An 18411-nucleotide genomic window follows, 5' to 3' on the forward strand; every position below is an offset into this window, starting at 1 on the left:
AATCTTGTATGGAATTATGACTGGACCCTTAGTGGAGTGTGCTCAAGCCATAAAAAGGTCAAATACGGCATTCACTGAATAAGAGATTTCCTTTGGTAGAATCAATCTTTGTGTTCCTAAAATGTATTTAAGAAGTGGAGCCACCCAGATTTTTGATGCAGGTGGGGGGTGGGGGGTTTTAAGGATTGGTGACGTCTGAGGTTAATATTTTTTTAAGTATAGGTTCTATGTCAAGTTTAGTATCATTTTCAACTAAATCAAAGATTCTACATCTACAGATGTCTACCATCTAAATCGGTTCAGCCATTATTGATTTCCCATACAATCTTACACCTTCCTTTTCACTTTTGAGAGATTTTATTTAATAAAAAGTATCCTATGTTCTTCGCCGGGACTCAAAATATCTCTATACCAAATTTTATCTAAATCGGTTCAGCGGTGTCATTATGATATCATAAATGAATTCGGCATCCCCGATTTATACGAAAACGATACCAAACTTGGCCTAGTAGCTTAAATGACATAGATATCAAGATCAAGTTGAGAGCCCCCTAAAAATTTACATCAAAAATCTCGGTGGCTCCACTTCTTAAATTCATCCTTGGGTCCTAAGGACCAATCCTGTCAAAGGAAATCTCTTGTTCACGCAACGCCGTATCCCACCCCCAGCACCTTCCGCTATCTAGAGAGATTAGGATGACAGATGCTGCAGCAATCAAATTTATAATTTCCAAGGTACAGTCCCCTTTAATAATATGTTACTCTTCGAAGGCCGCAACAATTGTGACATGGTCTTATGGCCCTACAAAGAAGATCGTGCCAGATGTTTTTGCGGCTTTAGTTGTGTAACATATTGTTGCAGGTGACTGTACCTGTTCATATTGTCTTGGTCATCTTTGACATATTATCTCCTGGTGGAATTGAGAACACATACAAAACACAAGGCTTATTTAGATATCAAATATATTGTAAATATAGTTTTGTGTGTGACATGTATTTTGTTGTCATAATAGTATAGTTACTCTATACAAAAATAATTTGGCAATTAAAAAGAGTACATGACATGTATTGACTGTATTGTAGTCACATTGAAGAGTGTAAACTTATTTGTAACAGGCAGTAGCACCAATTTACTTTATTATTTTCCTTATAGTCAGAACAAATTGTAACCTATGTTAAAAATACCTAATATATTAATAAATAGGAATAACAATCACAATTTTTGACTTAATAATCACATAAGTTTTTAATGACACATGGAAATTAAGTAACAATACTCTTACAAACAATTTAAGTATATATTTAATTAAGTAATTGAAGCATGGGGTTGGAGTAAGCAAAATAAAGGTATAAAAATCTGTCCATTCGGTGACACGGGTCCAGTAACCCAATTTGGAAACAGGACCAAAGACAGCTTACTGACCTTTAAATAGTTTAAATCTATCCCCAATTACACAAAACAAACCAGGTTACTGGCAAATTCACAAGTACTGAGTAAAACTTAAATGCAAAGTTTATCTTAATATTGTTATCTAAAAATGTAAATTGGATTTCATTATGCAGTAAGTAGGGATTGCAAACCGGATTTATTTTCAATCCGGCCGGATCCGGCCGGATTTTAGCCTCAATCCGGCCGGATCCGGCCGGACCGGATCCGGTTAGGTATGAGGATATTAAGGTTAATTAAATGACATATTTTTCAAGTTTTATGCGTTATATGAGAAACAAAGGTTACAAGTTACAAATGTATTCATAAAACAAATATTTGAAGTTAATAAGAAATAACTTTTTAACAACAAAATAAAATTAAGTGCTGATTTAGACGGCGCGCGAACTAGCATGCGATTTTAGTTACATTGCGGACTGTTGGTTACGTCCAATTCAACCGACCGATCAAAAACCGCAATGTAATTAAACTCGCATGCGAGTTTCATTACATTGCATCGTCTAATTGAGCCCTAAGTATTAAAAAGTGTCACAATGTCAGTCAATTAAAAAATAAAATTTGAAATCTAAGTCATTTATTAACTTTATTATATTAAATCATTCACATTCTGCTCAAATTTACGTTTACAATATACCTAATTATATATTAGATTAGATTCCAAAGCCTGTTAATGGGATAATTATGGGATGGGAATTGGAACTCCTTGAAAGGACAAGTTTTCGTAACTGTTCTTTGATGGAATTATTTGTAACGCTGACATCCATTCTAGTAACAAGATATTTTACTTTTAACCAAAAATATATGAAATGCGCGCCAATATTATCTTGCTTAAAATAGTTTTATAGCCTAAATCATAAATAAATAAATAATCCATGAATAAGTATTTGAGGACAATCTTATTCAGATCGACCTACTCGTAGACCCAAGCAAAGCTTGTACCTACTATGGGTACTAGCTAGCTGGGTAGTACTACTAGGCGACGATATATATACGTACCTATAGTATATTGATAAATACATGCTTATATACATAGAAAACACCCATGACTCAGGGACAAATATCTGTGTTCATCACACAAATAAATGCCCTTACCGGGATTCAAACCCAGGACCATCGGCTTCCTAGGTAGGGTCACTGAATGGTCACTACCCAGCACTAGGCCAGACCGGTCGTTATACATGCCTTCCATGACATCTCCATCCTTTAATTTTTACTTCTAAGTATTTAAGTAATCGTCGTATCGTGCCGATTCGTGCCACCAACATGAAATAAGAAGAAATCATCTTCTGTTCTCAATCATCGTCATATTAAATATCTTCTTATTTTACTAAATTTTGACCTTTTTCATTCGTTCTTTATTCTGTTTAACTTCTTTCTTCTATCCGTCGCCTTTATCTCACGTAAAACGCACAGTAGGTGTTGTGTGCGGTCTTTTTTTCTATTTTCCCGGATCCGGTCCGGATCCGGTGATTTTAACCGGATCCGGTAGCTCCAAAAAAGTGCCGGATCCGGCCGGATTACCGGATCCGCCGGACCGGATTGCAATCCCTAGCAGTAAGAATAACTTTTTTTAATACAAACTGAAACACTATTAAACAATGAATAATTTTATTTGCCATGCATATGTAATTATGAATAGGTATGTAAAATTTTATATTTTTTGCACTATAAATACCTACTTAGTTTTGTAGATAACCAAATAAAAGCAACTTAAATTTAACACTTAGTGTATAATATATTCGAGATATGTGCTCAGTCAAAGGATGACTATGATATAGTTATGAATGGCATTAGATAAAACAAACTGCCTCAGTAAAATTGATAACTGAAATTGAACAAAGACCACTTGAAATATCTCAAGTACATACCCTCTAGCCGCCCATACGTCAAACCTTGCCAAGCAAAATGAAATTTTATTTTGTCAACACAAAGTTCAAATTAGAATGGAACAGGAGACCTTTTTATAGGTCTCTGGGCGGCTAGAGAATACATTAATCTCCCAAATCTTTGTCTTTATCTCCTATGGCATATAGTATATGAAAAGCGACACCTAACAAAGCTGTGCCCAGCAGGTCTCCCAGTGCTGTCAAATATGGTATGGCAGAATTGTCAGGATCCATTCCCATCTTCCACATCCATATAACCATGTGGTGGCTAATAGCTAATAAGAGGAAAACTTGCAGCAAGGCTGCAGACATGTAAATGAGGATAAATATAGGGGTCATAGATGTGTGCCCAGCTTTTAAATAGCCTATAGTGTATATAAATATCAACTGCCCTGGTATGACCATCAAGAGTAATAATTTTGTTGTTTTGCCAACAAGAGGCCCGGGCTTGTCTCCTGTATGTAACACAGTTGACAGTCTAGAAGCATGCACTGCTACCATGTTGCCACCTATACCATTGATAACTAATTGAAATACTGCAATACCCTCATAGTTAACTACTGTGTAGTCTAAAATTAAACCACCAATACTGCTGATAACCATTGCAGAGACAACGGGCACCCACCCTTCATCTAAAGCTTGTTTAGTGAACTTATTATCCCAGGCAATGTAACCACAGACCGGCACAAGAATTGCGCCAGCAGTGATAATAATAGACGGCAGTACAACACTTGTGCCAATATTTGAGTACAGAAGTGATGCAATCCATGACAACAGTGCCAAGGTTGTCAGGTCACCTAGACTAGCAGCAATTGGAGTGGCAATATTGTCTGGGTTAATGTTTAGTTTCTTTGAAATAACTATGACACCAATCATGATCAGGCCTAGGATAAAACTGGCAAATGAAGCAGTGAGAACACTTGATGCTGCAAGCAGTAATGCATGGTGAATATCGAACTGCCCATCTGGTATCCAACCCATCGCTATTGCAGCCATGGCCGCCAAAAATCCTACCAAAACAGCTTGACATTGTATCAAACACAAGTTTCCTACAACTAATGCACTCAGGTCTGTGTCCAGATGCCCTAAATGGGCGTGAGTAGACAAACGCGATGCCAACGTCATTTCTAAATTTCCTTTCAACCCTAAGAGAGCAGGCACTAGTATATACACTTCAGATACTTGCTCAAACACCTTCCAATGCTGCACCACATCAAGCACAAGACTTGCAGCAACCATACCGAAGCCGGCGAGCAAGAAAGACACAAACATCTGCACCCCCGCCACCCAGGAATTCTCTTTTCCATGTTTAATATCTGGAGGCTTACTTTCACTGTTGAGGAGCTTGTACCCATTTGTTTCTTCAGTTGTCTCGGTTCTTGCCATTTTAGAATTACTGTTCTTGCCTCTGTTCATCGTTACAAATATATTTATTAATTATACCGGTCTAATAAGACACGTAAACATTTACAATGACAATTCTGAACTTGAGGCCAAAGTTATGAAATTCATATTGTAGTTGAACACATACTGTTTTAGGACCGTTTCTTGGCACTGACTTATCACAACTTCGTATTATTGTTGGCTAGCGATTACTGAACAACAAATTTATAAATGTTCGTTTCAAAATTTATAATCAGACGGCAATCGAAATAATCTTGGATGGTGGCAAACCACTGGCAAACAAAGATAACGTTGCCATCTCTCTCTCGCTCTCTGACATTGACGTTCACAAGCACAGTACGTTCCAAATCCAAAACATAATATTATTGACTAGATTTTAGAATGTTCGCATACTTTAATGTACCTATTTCTACAGATGAGTACCATTTTAGAGTTCCGTACATTATAATTTATAGTAGAAATATGCAGGTGAAAGCAGGAAACAATATAATATAATTATGAATAATCTCAAACTAGAGTAACATTTAGTAACTGAACGTATCTTTGTTTTTTTTTGGATACGCATGTACGTACGCATTACATCATGTTAAGCCAACTAAAAAACTATACGATGATTATCAAAATATTGTTAAAAGATTACATATTAATAAGTTTCTAAATTACAGTAATTATGGTAGCAATTCTTTTCCCCCTACATTTTATTTATTCAGTTGGTATACCTGCACGGCCACCAACACGACGAGATGACGCGAGGTAGAAAGTTTGGTTTGACTTTTGACGTGAAGTCTACGTTTTCGATTGTCGACCGCTCATTACCGCCAGCCAGCCGACATGCACTCCTTCCAACTCATTTAATTTATTCACGGAGTGTAGAGTATTTTACTAAAAATCAATAAAACATAAAAAATAAACGTGTCGGGTTGCGAATAAATACGGTAGTGCGTATAAAGTGCATAAGATGTGTTTGCCATAAAAGTTGTAAAAAAACATCGGTGCGATATCCACATTTTGGATCCGGAAACCTACTTCCAATATTCGCATACTTTTTATCTCTTGCTTTAATTTAATCGTTCTTCTGTGATAATTGCCGTAGATATTAGTTTAACGTCTTTTATTGGATCAGTGGTTGATATCGTCGCCGCGAGTTTGGTTTCCTATCACTCGGTCAGCGCGACCTTTAAGAAACCAGCGTGTACGAATTGATATGTGGCAGTGAAGTGTAGAAGTAAACATGTTTAGAAGCAAGATAAGGATTCACACATGCAGAATAATCTTGCTGACATCGTTAGTGTGGTTGTTGGTGGATGTGGCGCTACTGACTTTGTACTCTGATTGTATTGGCGACGGCTGGGATTGTAATAAAAATAAGAATGCAGATTTCGTTGCGCCGGTGAGTAAACCCATATATGTTGTTATAAATGCACAAAACCTTATAAGCCTTTAAGGGCAATGCCCTCAGACACACAATGCCACTAGTATTTGATTATGAAGAGGGTGCTAAAAACTTTCATGCTAGTTGTTTGTTGAGCGTAATTTATACATTTGTTAGGTATTGCTGATCATTAATATATATGCAATGTAAAGAATTGGTGAATTAAAGTAATTCTCTGTGATTACAATAATTATTCATGAATAATTTGCTTCTCAAAACACAATATTATGAGTATAACTCAAACTTTAAGTCAAACAAAGACAAAAATTGAACAACTTCCCAAGTCAAACAAAATAATGGAATGTGAACTAAAGTTTTAAATTGTTACAATGACTTGTAAGAATTGTTGACAAAATTTAAACTGGTGTAAGTTAACGTTTCCTGTTATTATCTTATTAGTCTTGGCAGTGAAAACATAGCATTGTGTGATTAGCAACCTGAAGGTCAGGTATAAAACATATGAAAGTTATAAGTTACTCTTATAAGTTACTACTCAGCTGATATCAGATGAGAATAAATTTAAAAGTGAAAAAATTTACTGTCCTGGGTGAGACTTGAACTCCTGATCACTGGATCACTAGCGCAGTCTCATATGGTGGAAATATTTGCTGTCCATGGATGGGTTCTTGGTAGCTTAGATGGTAGAACACTGGCTATTGATTTGATTCACTGGTTGTGAGTTCAACTCTCACCCAAGACAGTAAATTTTTCCACTTTTAACTACTTTTCCTTTTACTAATCTAGCATCGTTTGCAGATGTTTCTGCTTGATACAAAATTAATTAAGAATAATTTGCTAATAAACTTTAGCAATATAATGGGATTGGTACATTTGTACAAATTGGCAGGTGAAAGGGAGTCTAACTGGTTCCTAATGACAGTTAGTGTCACTGCAGTACTCCAACAAAACACATTACCTAACTATATGATTTCTATTGTAACGGCAAAAATATTGCAAAGAGAAAAGTGATTGCTCAACCACCTTTTATTTACAATGCAATTTTGATAATGGAAGAGAAGCCGTCTGAAACAAGTCCTTTGTTAACTTTAAAGTTTATTTCATTGTGCTATGATAACTTATATAAAGCAGAGAAAAGATTTTTTTAATAGCCTTCAGGTAAAAAACAATTTTGAATACAGGGCTATAGGGATAGGGCAGTAAGGAATTATGGTATTTAATTTAATATTACTGACACAAGAGCAGCCAATTCAACAGATCCACACCGTTTTGTCCCATAAATAGTGTTTAGTTTCCAGTTTATAAATAAAATACATATGCTAGTCTGTAAGGTCTTTGTAATATGGGCTTGTTGCCTGATTTAAATTTTAAATAAATAAATATTAAGTAATGACTTTTAATAGCGTCACTAAGGTATTCCTGCAATAATGACAGAAAAACTAATATTAAACAGTGATCGAGGGTGTAAGAGGGGAATTCATGCCGAGGCTTAGAATTTAAGCCTTAAAACATTCAGACTGTCAGAACAATAAAATGGCTTCCTAGCATTCTCGGAAACATTAAAAGATAAGTGTCTCATAACATAAGCAACTCTTTGGGGGTATTCCTTCACAGCCTATCCATTAAAATTGGTCATGCAATGCACACAGCATTTTCATTTGAAAAGATAACTCTATCCCTCTTAATCACTTTATTAGAATACTTTTGTGTAAATTATCCCAAAAAAATCTAAGAACTAAGTGTACAAATGTACAGTGGTGTTCAAAAGTGCATGGATAGACGTCAATCGTAATGCCTTAATATTATGGTTGAAATATCTCCATGCACTTTTCAACACCAGTGTACATATACAAATTGTACAATGTTAGAATAAATTGTAAAATGGTACTTGTAAAAAATAATAAATTTATTATGGTACACTCAGTAATAAATAGGCAGTAATAGCTCACTCCAAGAAACATCATATTGAAAATAGCAATTTAAAAGCTTGTTTAGATAACTATGCTATAAACTACCACAGGTGTGCATGTGTGCAACCTATAAATAAACTGTTTTATACATTAACGTATATATCTATGGACTGGCCTTACGGGCACTAAAAACCGGGCAAGTGCGAGTCGGACTCGCGCACGAAGGGTTCCGTACCATAATGCAAAAAAAAAAAACAAAAAAAAAAAGCAAAAAAAAAAACGGTCTCCCATCCAAATACTGACCACTCCCGACGTTGCTTAACTTTGGTCAAAAATCACGTTTGTTGTATGGGAGCCCCATTTAAATCTTTATTTTATTCTGTTTTTAGTATTTGTTGTTATAGCGGCAACAGAAATACATCATCTGTGAAAATTTCAACTGTCTAGCTATCACGGTTCGTGAGATACAGCCTGGTGACAGACGGACGGACGGACGGACGGACGGACAGCGAAGTCTTAGTAATAGGGTCCCGTTTTACCCTTTGGGTACGGAACCCTAAAAATGGTACTAGTTTAGCGGTGTGCCTCACGAATTCCAGCCAATCGTGCAGTCTAACGCAACTAGTTGCGACCAATAGCGCGCGTGATGCGAACTCATCAACCAATCGCGCGCGTGATGCGAACTCGTCAACCAATCGCGTTGTACCGGTGTATTCTGTTTTTAGTATTTGTTATAGCGGCAACAGAAATACATCATCTGTGAATATTTCAACTGTCTAGCTGTCACGGTTCATGAGATACAGCCTGGTGACAGACAGACAGACGGACAGTATAAATTGGGTCCCGTTTTTACCCTTGAGTTTAAAGACTTCGGAACCCTTAATACGATATTCGTTTCGCTTCGATTTGGACATTTTGGACGACGCAACCCGATATTTTTTAAATATAAAAGCCAAATCACACCGCAAACGTAAAAGGCTCTCTGCATACAATCAGCATCAAATAGATGGTGACGGCCAAAGTGGCCAAATATTGCTACACATCCTTATTTCTATGGTAACAAAATTGTGTTACTATATGTACATATTATATTTGGCAACTTTGGTCGTCACTATCTATTGATGCTGACTGAAACGCAGTACACGCAAAACTGAGGGCCTACCGCGAACCACGTTCGACGTGTTGCCTCCCTGTCACACTTATGTACGAATTTACAAGTGCGACAGAGAGCAACACGTCGAACGTAGGCCCTCTGGACTTTAAATCAATTGCTCAAGTTAATACTGCGTCGCAAAATGTGGTGGCATCCTCAGCGTGTGTTTATATGTATACCGACGAATGAGATAATGTAGAGTTTCGTATCTAGGTAACACTTAAGTGTTCATTACGTCTATCCTGCCGCCGAATACTTTCTGCTGAGAGGGACAGAGATATATTATTTTCCTGTGGGTCTTAGGAGCAGGATAGCAATAACCCCTTTATCCTCTTGCATCACTATTCCATTCCAATGCAATATCAACAACCTGAAAAATTGCCTTTATAAAGCCAGTATCTCGTCTTTGTCAACAGGATAACACACACAAAGAAGAGTACAGAGGCAAAAAAGCCGCTATAGCGGCAGCGCTCAAATCGGAGCAAGAGAACGATATAGAAGATGCCATCGGCGGTGAACATGACGTGGAAGATGTTGGAGAAGACGGGCTGCTGCTGCCGCCGTATTCCAAGTCCAGGCTTAAGCGGTGGGAGAAGGCACCCACTGTGCTACCACAAGGGAACTCTCCTGGCGAAATGGGTAAGTGGTATTTGCGTCCTTGTACTCCTTGTAGGTTGTAGGTCACCGCACCAGGCCAGTCTGGTTTTTATTAGTGATGTACCGACTATTGATTTGACCGACTAGCCGACTAATCGGCGCTCGGATTACCGATTAGTCGGTCGGCTAGTCGGCCAGATCATTAGTTTGGTCTAAGTTCGGTTCAAATGCACTAAAAAACAATCGTTTTACCCCTTTCGTCGCGCTATTTATCATTATTATTATTATATAGCCTTTATTTCGGAGTCTACAGTGAACATTTCTTATTCCATTATATGTATTCTATCATTTGGGCCTTGGCCACTTTCTGTAGATCCGTTTGTCTCTCGACAAAGGCCTCCTCCAATCTATTCCATTCTTGTCGTTCCATTGCCACTTGATGCCACGTTACTCCAGCAACTTTTTTTATGTCATCATCCCATCTGCTCAGCGGTCTGCCTCTGTATCTTTGACCTTCTCTTGGGTACCACTGAGTGATTATTTTGCTCCATTTGTTTTTTCCTCTTATCATGTGTCCGGACCACTTCCATTTTAGCCGTTTAATTTTTAGGGATACATCTTGGATCTTTGTTTTTTTCCTTATAATGGTATTTCTTATTCTGTCCATCATCTTGATCCCTAGCATACTTCTTTCCATAGCTCGTTGAGAAATGGTAAGTTTATTAATATTGTTTCTTGTTATGGTCCATGTTTGACTGCCATACATTAAAATCGGTAATATGCAAGTGTCAAAAACTTTACTTTTTGTTGTTATTTTTATGCTTTTGTCTTTCATTACTTCACTATTTATCATAGAGTAACGCAAAAAATTTAATAAAATAAATAACAAAATCCTAAGGCTAAATTTCATACGACGACCGAATCGGACATATGAAAGCGACCACATGGTCAATAATTTCGAACAAAAGTTTTCGTAAGCACCCTAAATAGGAATTTGGGTAAAATAAAATAGGTGACAAGCTTATGAAAATATGTTCTTTTTGACCTGTTTTTCTGTCACTTATAAAGTGCCGACTAATCGCTCTAATCGGCCATTTTTGCCGCCGACTACAAATGAGGCCGGATAGTCGGTTTTCCCGACTAGTCGGTACATCCCTAGTTTTTATAATTTTTTAGGGCGTTACATCACCGCAAAGCATCTTAAGTAGGTGGTCGTTACCGAGATACAAACTGTAGTGTGGTCACCGATCGCTATTTTGTGGTCGCGTTTACTGGTCGCTACTATTACTTACACACGCTCTTAGGGCGTGTTTACATTGGGACAGATTCCCATGTTTTATAACCATGACGCTGTCGATTACCGGAGGCAGTAGTCGGCGAGGACCCAGTGTAAAAACGCCTTTAAACCAACAAGAAATTATAGCATTTATGTAGCCATTTATTTGTGTTACTTACCAGCGACTAAATGAGCATTCGGTCTATGAGTTCCGCGAAAAGTATGAAATTGTGCAATAGTGATGAACTCTGACATATACCTTACCTACTTTCTGCATGACATTGAGATTCGTCTTCACAAAGCTTGGCCAATGTATTGAGAATACTTCTAGGTATATTCGTCTACAATGATTGCTTAATGATTCGGTGACCCAGTTTTCAATGGTTATGTTTGTTTATCATGTCTGTAGTTTACAGCTAGAACATAATGCGACGTGTTTAGAAAACAACGGTCAATCATTGCCGTACCTAATACCTATTACGTGCCCTAACGAAGCGTGGCATTTTGATGTCTCTGTCTTGTAAATGCCTAATAAATCACGCGACAGCCTAAAAATGCCACAATGCAATTAAGCTGTGTAAAGTCACTAGGGGCAAGATTGTTTTACCGGCGACATAAGTCACAATGCACGCTCCCTTGACATTGTTGTAGATATACATAAACACTAAACTATAGAACTGACCCTGTTTTTATATGCCAGATACTAAAATGATTTAAGTTTCTCCTTATATAAATAGAAACCAAATAGATATATTATACGTATATATTGTTTTTAATTTATCGCTAAAGTACGAATTTTTAGTACCTACTGAAGGTACCTCGGCGTAGCTAGTGTGGAAATGTAGATGTGTCTGGTTGACAGTTATTTCATCATAACGTATAGGTAAAGCGATGCTCTACCGTCCCGACAAGCGGTGAGACTAAGTGGCATTAATATAAACGCTCACCCCACGCTCCCAAATAGACATTCACGTACATTGTTATATACCCTAATGAAAGTACTTGTAATGATACTGCAACACAATAAATGGGACTCGCCAATAGGGATGATGACACATGTTGAAATTTATAACAAAATCTAGTAAAATAGATAGCGAATGAGCAATTTATCACAATAATGTGGATATTAAAATAATATATGGTAATATTACAAAAATACAAGACCTAAAAGTTTTAAAATTTAAGTTTTCTTTTAACTTCCAAAAAGAGAATAAGTTAAGATACCATTCGATTCCTTACATTTTATCTAAAAAAAGATTGTACTGTAACTATATACATAAACGCAATATTTCACCGACAAAATAGCAATTTTCTTGTTTTCTCCATACTTCAAGATAAGCTCTCAGTGACCTTGACGTCACGGTCATTTATCGTTTTGTTAGGAGCGTTTCACGAGTGAAGTACGACTGTCGGACTTTGACTATCATTTCTGAATTTTGTATTGCTTTAATGCAATGGGTCCCATATAGACATTTGATCCTAAAAAACACCTGATCGATTGATACCATAAATGAAAATTTGTCATCTAGCCTATTGTTCCACAGAGTCACAATATCCAAACTAGAGTAATAGGTAACTGCTTATTTATAAATCGTTTCTTGAACGCAGGTGACTCAAATGCTACTACACAAATTGTAGGGGAACCGCGCTAGCCCCTCACATCCCCATGCTCGCGTGCACGGCGAGGCGCACATCCTTCCTAAGCTCGAAAATGAGTCTAGTTATTAATATCTATTAATACTGATTAGTTTGAGCTTTCCACTCTGCTGCTACGGCTGTGACCTGATAGGAACAGAGACTAACGGGTTTCCGTAGTGGATTATTAGGGTTCCGTACCCAAAGGGTAAAAACGGGACCCTATTACTAAGATTCCACTGTCCGTCCGTCCATCCGTCTGTCTGTCACCTGTAACTCGTGAACCGTGATAGCTAGACAGTTGAAATTTTCACAGATGATGTATTTGTTTTGCCGCTATAACAACAAATACTAAAAACAAAACAAAATAAATGTTTAAGCCGGGCTCCCATACAACAAACGTGATATTTTTGCCGTTTTTTGCGTAATGGTACGAGTACGAAGGGCTCCCTTCGAGCGCGAGTCCGACTCGCACTTGGCCGGTTTTTATTTCATAATAACACACCTGGAATCCGTTTTGATCCCGTCAATGTGCCTGCCACTTAACCTTTAATGGAAACATTCACTCCGAACTATGACATTACCCTAATGACAGTGCAACATACAATGAAAGGGACGCGCAAACTATTTCACACAATTCAGACAGACAGCAGCAGACTGAATCAGGGTTGGTTCACAAATCACACCGCGTCGCTTCACTTTATTTATGCCACCATCGCCAGTCACCAACCGGGCCCCATTTTATAACTGTTCAATTTACAATGTTACGGGTCTAATAAAGGACACTTGTTTAACCAATGAACGACCTTTTGACGGGTGTTGCTTATACATATAATAATTTTGATCTTGAGACTTGTACTAGGAAAGTACAGGTGACATTATGAATGGGAATTACATATTTGAAACAACCCGATACAATATACTTATTTTTATCATTTCGACTAGCTTCTGACTAGGTAATGGCTTGTGGATTGCATATTGTGACAATATCAATAATTGCTTCGAGCAGTCGGCGAGCCAAGCGCGCCCGATCAATTGAGTTATATTTATATACACTGAGAGAAAAAACTAACAAAAACACACTTAGAATTACAAAAATAAAACTTAATCCGGGGACAAGGAGAGTCAACTAATAGGAACAAATTGACTTTTGCAATTTCCATTTAGTAGGAAATACAACTTCTATATTTGTAATTTGAAGTATGCTAGAGTAATTTCAGAAATTTGGTTTTGTTATTCCGAGAGGTGCTTTAGCAATATCGGAGGTGATGACGTCATGGGTGAAAACTAACCGTTTTGTAATTCTAAGCGTGCTTTAGCAATATCGGAGACGATGACGACATAGGTTTTACTAAACTGTACTGCGATTCCAAGCTAGCTGTTGTTATTCTAGAGATAATGACGTCACAGGCAAAAACTAAACTGTTTGCAATTCCTCCGCCCCTAGCAAACGGGCGCCGCGAGAGCATGTCGCGCGCGTGGTAGCTACCCGTCTCTATTTCTGTCTGTATGAATAAAAAAGCATTTGGTAGTATATCTCTGTACTAAAGAGGCACTATAAAAGCCTGTCGAGATATTCTACCCATTCCTTTCTTATTCATACAGTCAGAAAGAGACTAGTAGTTATTACGCGCGCAACATGCTCTCGCGGCGCACCTGTGCTAGGGAGGTTGGAATTGCAAACAGTTTAGATTTACCTTTGATGTCATTATCACTAGAATAACAACAGCTAGCTCGAAGTTGCAGAACAATATGTTCCTGTAGACCCCAACTACACAGTAGGTCGCGGGTTAATATGTCCATGGCCCACAATATATCCTAAATTTATTATTTAACTTAAGTATGTTTTAAACAAAGAAGACACGAGACACGCCCGCCCGACATCCGACACAATACTAACTCTAACCAAATGAACGTAGCAAGTAGCTGTGTTGGTATTACAAAACTCGTTTAGTGATTGGTACAACAATGAACATAAACACAACAAGTCTATCTACTAAATACCAGTAAACTTTGTAATGTCGCTATAGTAACAACTGAATTGTTATTTTAAATGGGGTAATGTTATTCCCGCGAACTTGTTTTTAGATATTACAAAACTATGTAAGTGAGACATTTACTAAAATCATAACTTGAAATCACAGATGCTTTTTTCCAAAAATCACAAACTTTACTAGTAAAAATCGGAGAATTTTAGTAGTAATAAAAATGGATTGTAACAAATACTGAACTTTGTTTAATGCTCCATTTACTAAAGTCTGTTTGCTGAAATTAGATTTAGTATTACTGAGCAGTTTGTAGAAATAAATAAATTTTACAGAAATAGTGAAACTTCCATGATTACTACTAAAACTTCATTTTTTCCCCCAGTACAGAACTGTTTATTAATTCCTGGTGGTGATTTTTCTCTCAGTGTACCACTGCTTATACTCAAAGGTAGTTGTGACGGACTTTGTGGTCATCTTACACTGGAAACCAGCAACAATTCGCGACAAAACGTTTTACAAATGATGTAGCACCAGAATGAAAGCATCTCTCGTCCCAGGCATGACTGTCTGTTGCATTCACTTCATCGGTGTAATTATTTACAGCCATTGACCACTAATTACTAGCTCATTTGTTTACAATATCGATATAATTGTACAAAGGAATGCGTGCTGCCTCTATTGTGGAAGTTTGATTATATATTACCATCGTTGATTGACGGATGTACGTTCATTCGGCACTATGTGTATTTATATTTTCTAATTGTGTACTTCTATTCAATTTTCTACTTAACTATTACCAAATTGGGCAAGTTTGAACTAACAACCGGATAAGTTAAAAGGAAATGTATGCTGGAGTTCAGTTCAAGTGGTGTTCCAAAAATATCCGTTCAGTTCAAACGTAGGTGGCTCTTATAAATTTCTAATGCAGTTTGCTCTTTTCCTTAAAAGTATGCCGAATTGCCGACCCCTGTTGTAGGACTTGTAGCACAGAATGACTAATAGCACTTTGTAGGTCGATTATAGTTCGTGCATTTCACTCAGAAGCTCTATTATGGTTCTTATTATTCTGATGTTAAAGTCTTATGTTGTTAAACACAATAGCTTTCGTTTGACCTCCGAAATGTCGTGCATTCTATTTTTTGCAACCGAATTTAACGTAATAATGGATGACACATCGCATCAACGCTTTGCAACCTCTGTCCAACTAGTTATCGGTGACATTTTGGGTTAACGGGTAATATTGCCGCAAATTTGTACACACTATTCACTAATATTGGGTTAAAACATTGACCTAAATAGCGTCGTCAACATTAGGTGCCAGTTAAGTCTGATACTTTTCGTCCTAGGCCACCCCCTTATTCATAAATCTTTACGGGCCTGATTCAGTTAAATTATGTTTTATCCCTTTCTTACAAATACATAAGTCAAAATGACAGATAAAGACAAACTATTATTAGCTAATTGAGGTTTGTAGTGCGTTTATGAATAAGGGGGTTAAAGTTTATTTCTTAAGGATATGTAACCTTTAATACCTAACAGTATATTAACTAATGTTGTTGTCAACCTCTGTTGATGATAAATACCTACAGAAAGTCCATAAAAAGTCGACAACGCGCTTGTGACACCTTAAAGATGCAAGTGTCGATAGCCTATGTGGTCATTGGAATTCTACTTCGTTTGATTATAAATTATAAGTATTATTTTCATAAGAAAAAGTAAAGTCCAGCGTCAACGACTCCGTAGCGATTTTATATTCATGTCGTTATGAATAATGCATGCGAAGCAATGTTTATTGTGTTATTAACGACACTTCACAACACCTTTACCATATACACATCTAAAACGACTTGTTTTTGACAGCTTATTTATGAAATAAAACTATTGAAACGGATTAAATCACGTATATTGAATACATACTACATTCCGACGTCGACGTCGTCGTCGAGTAAGTATTCTATATACGCGATATAATCCGGTTCAATAGTTTTATTTCATGAGTAACTACCGCGGTAACCGAAGACAAAACTTATTTAGCTAGACGTACAGTCAACGGTAAAAATATGGGTGTACAAATCATTTCAAAAATATGTCCCATAACTCTTATGTCAGTGAATTAAGAACTATGGGACATATTTTTGAGTAAGTTGTCTACACCCATATTTTTCCCGTTGACTGTACATACATTGTACGTATTACGATTGTTTGTTACATGTAATTGGATGTCAACAATACGCTTTCTATTTCATCTAGTTTGATCTAAATTAAAGATAAGACCTGCATCACATTCTCACAGTTTTTACACGCGCTTTAATAGCTTTCAAATGACATTTATATCGCGCGACAAACAGGTTAGGCGATTAACAGTAAATGTTATTAGACAACCATACAGTTTTTTTGTTCAATAATGTGAGCACGATTTAAGAATACCTTTGGGTCAGCATACTTAGAAAACGAGTATAGGTAATGTATCCTAAATCTGGATGTGACCTATATCGTCTAAGACCGGTGTTGACGTAGTTTAGGGCTGCTCCGAAAATGATGACATTTGTTTCACACTTTCATCAATTTTCAAATTTGCGTACAGAAAATATTAAATTAGAGCCTAAATCTGTGTATGACCCCCTTGTTGTGCTTCTAGGTCCAAGAAATATTATATCATATTAACTAACTAGCTAGGTGGGTAACAAAGAAAACTTGAAAGAAGTTTTAAAAAGCTGCCTGTGTACAACGGAGATGGCACTAATTGTCACTAAGAGAAGCAATACAAATCCATTGACTCCTCATACTTACTTAGAAACAACCTACAACTACAACTTACCACAAGAAAAACTAAAAATAAATACAAATTAAACACATTCAAAAATCATTACTCTATAATCTCATTACATTACATTACTCTAAAATCGGGGCGAGTAAAAGCTTGCCGAAATGTTACTCTAAATTCTCATAAACATTTCCGGACACCTACCTAAATGTCAAAGGCTCTAGAAACTTGTAATTTATGTAAATATATTAGACGAGTATGCCTACTCAATGCTAGCTCTCCAATGAATGGGACGTTTCGAATTTCTATCAATATTTAGGAGAGCTAGAGACATTTACGGCACGTATAGTCGCCATCAGATATATCGGAGCGGCCAAGGTGTTCACAAAATTTGAACACGCACTCTAACGCCATGACAATAGAGGCGTGTTCAGATATTTGTGAGCAGCTTGGCCGCTCCGATATATCTATATCTGATGGCGACAGTACCCAACTTTAAACTTTATTAGTTTTATTACACAGGCGTACGTTTTAACGGCAGCATATATTTAATGGTAATAATCATTTCCGCAATTTCCGGTTCTTTCACTACCATTAGTAATTATCTATCATATGTCACTATCTGCTGATCATAGGCTTTATTATTCTTGTGCCATAAAAACGTTCAATGAAACGCTGTACACTACTGTACAGTCAACACCAAATAACGTACTATGATAGCATAGTTGTTTAGCAATTTAGGTGACAAACACATAGGTGTTTAGCAATTTATTCATCGTGGATAGCCACGATGAATAAATTAAAAGTAGGTATAGACCTATGCTTTACAATACATATAAAAGTAGGTTAGGGTTTAATTTAGTTTGTATTCTTCCTACTGTCAGTTTATAAGGTCACTGGATACTACATTATAAAAATCATAAAAATATAAACATTTTAGTGATATATTTTTATTGAGACT

The 18411-nt window shown here is 36.9% G+C and overlaps 2 protein-coding genes across 2 annotated transcripts in view; one reads left to right on the forward strand and one right to left on the reverse strand.

Moving 5' to 3' along the window:
* Window positions 1–3005: 3005 nt before the first annotated feature.
* Window positions 3006–5001, reverse strand: LOC134797657 (solute carrier family 41 member 1-like). The gene has a single exon (XM_063769998.1). It carries the CDS (start codon window positions 4747–4749, stop codon window positions 3439–3441), a length of 1311 nt encoding a protein of 436 aa, XP_063626068.1. The 5' UTR covers window positions 4750–5001; the 3' UTR covers window positions 3006–3438.
* Window positions 5002–5496: 495 nt separating this feature from the next.
* LOC134797666 (polypeptide N-acetylgalactosaminyltransferase 5) overlaps window positions 5497–18411 on the forward strand; it is a 68759-nt gene continuing 55844 nt past the window's right edge. The window contains exons 1-2 of the mRNA XM_063770008.1: window positions 5497–6127; window positions 9607–9829. Coding sequence (XP_063626078.1) covers window positions 5969–6127; window positions 9607–9829 — 382 coding nt within the window. The 5' untranslated portion in view covers window positions 5497–5968. The remainder of the gene's footprint in view (window positions 6128–9606; window positions 9830–18411) is intronic.

Source organism: Cydia splendana, chromosome 15 (genome assembly GCF_910591565.1).
Source record: "Cydia splendana chromosome 15, ilCydSple1.2, whole genome shotgun sequence".
NCBI classification, from domain to species: Eukaryota; Metazoa; Arthropoda; class Insecta; order Lepidoptera; family Tortricidae; genus Cydia; species Cydia splendana.

Excerpts from the sequence above, each read along its gene's own strand:
- LOC134797657 (XM_063769998.1), bottom strand. The coding sequence starts at position 4,749 with ATGAACAGAGGCAAGAACAGTAATTCTAAAATGGCAAGAACCGAGACA.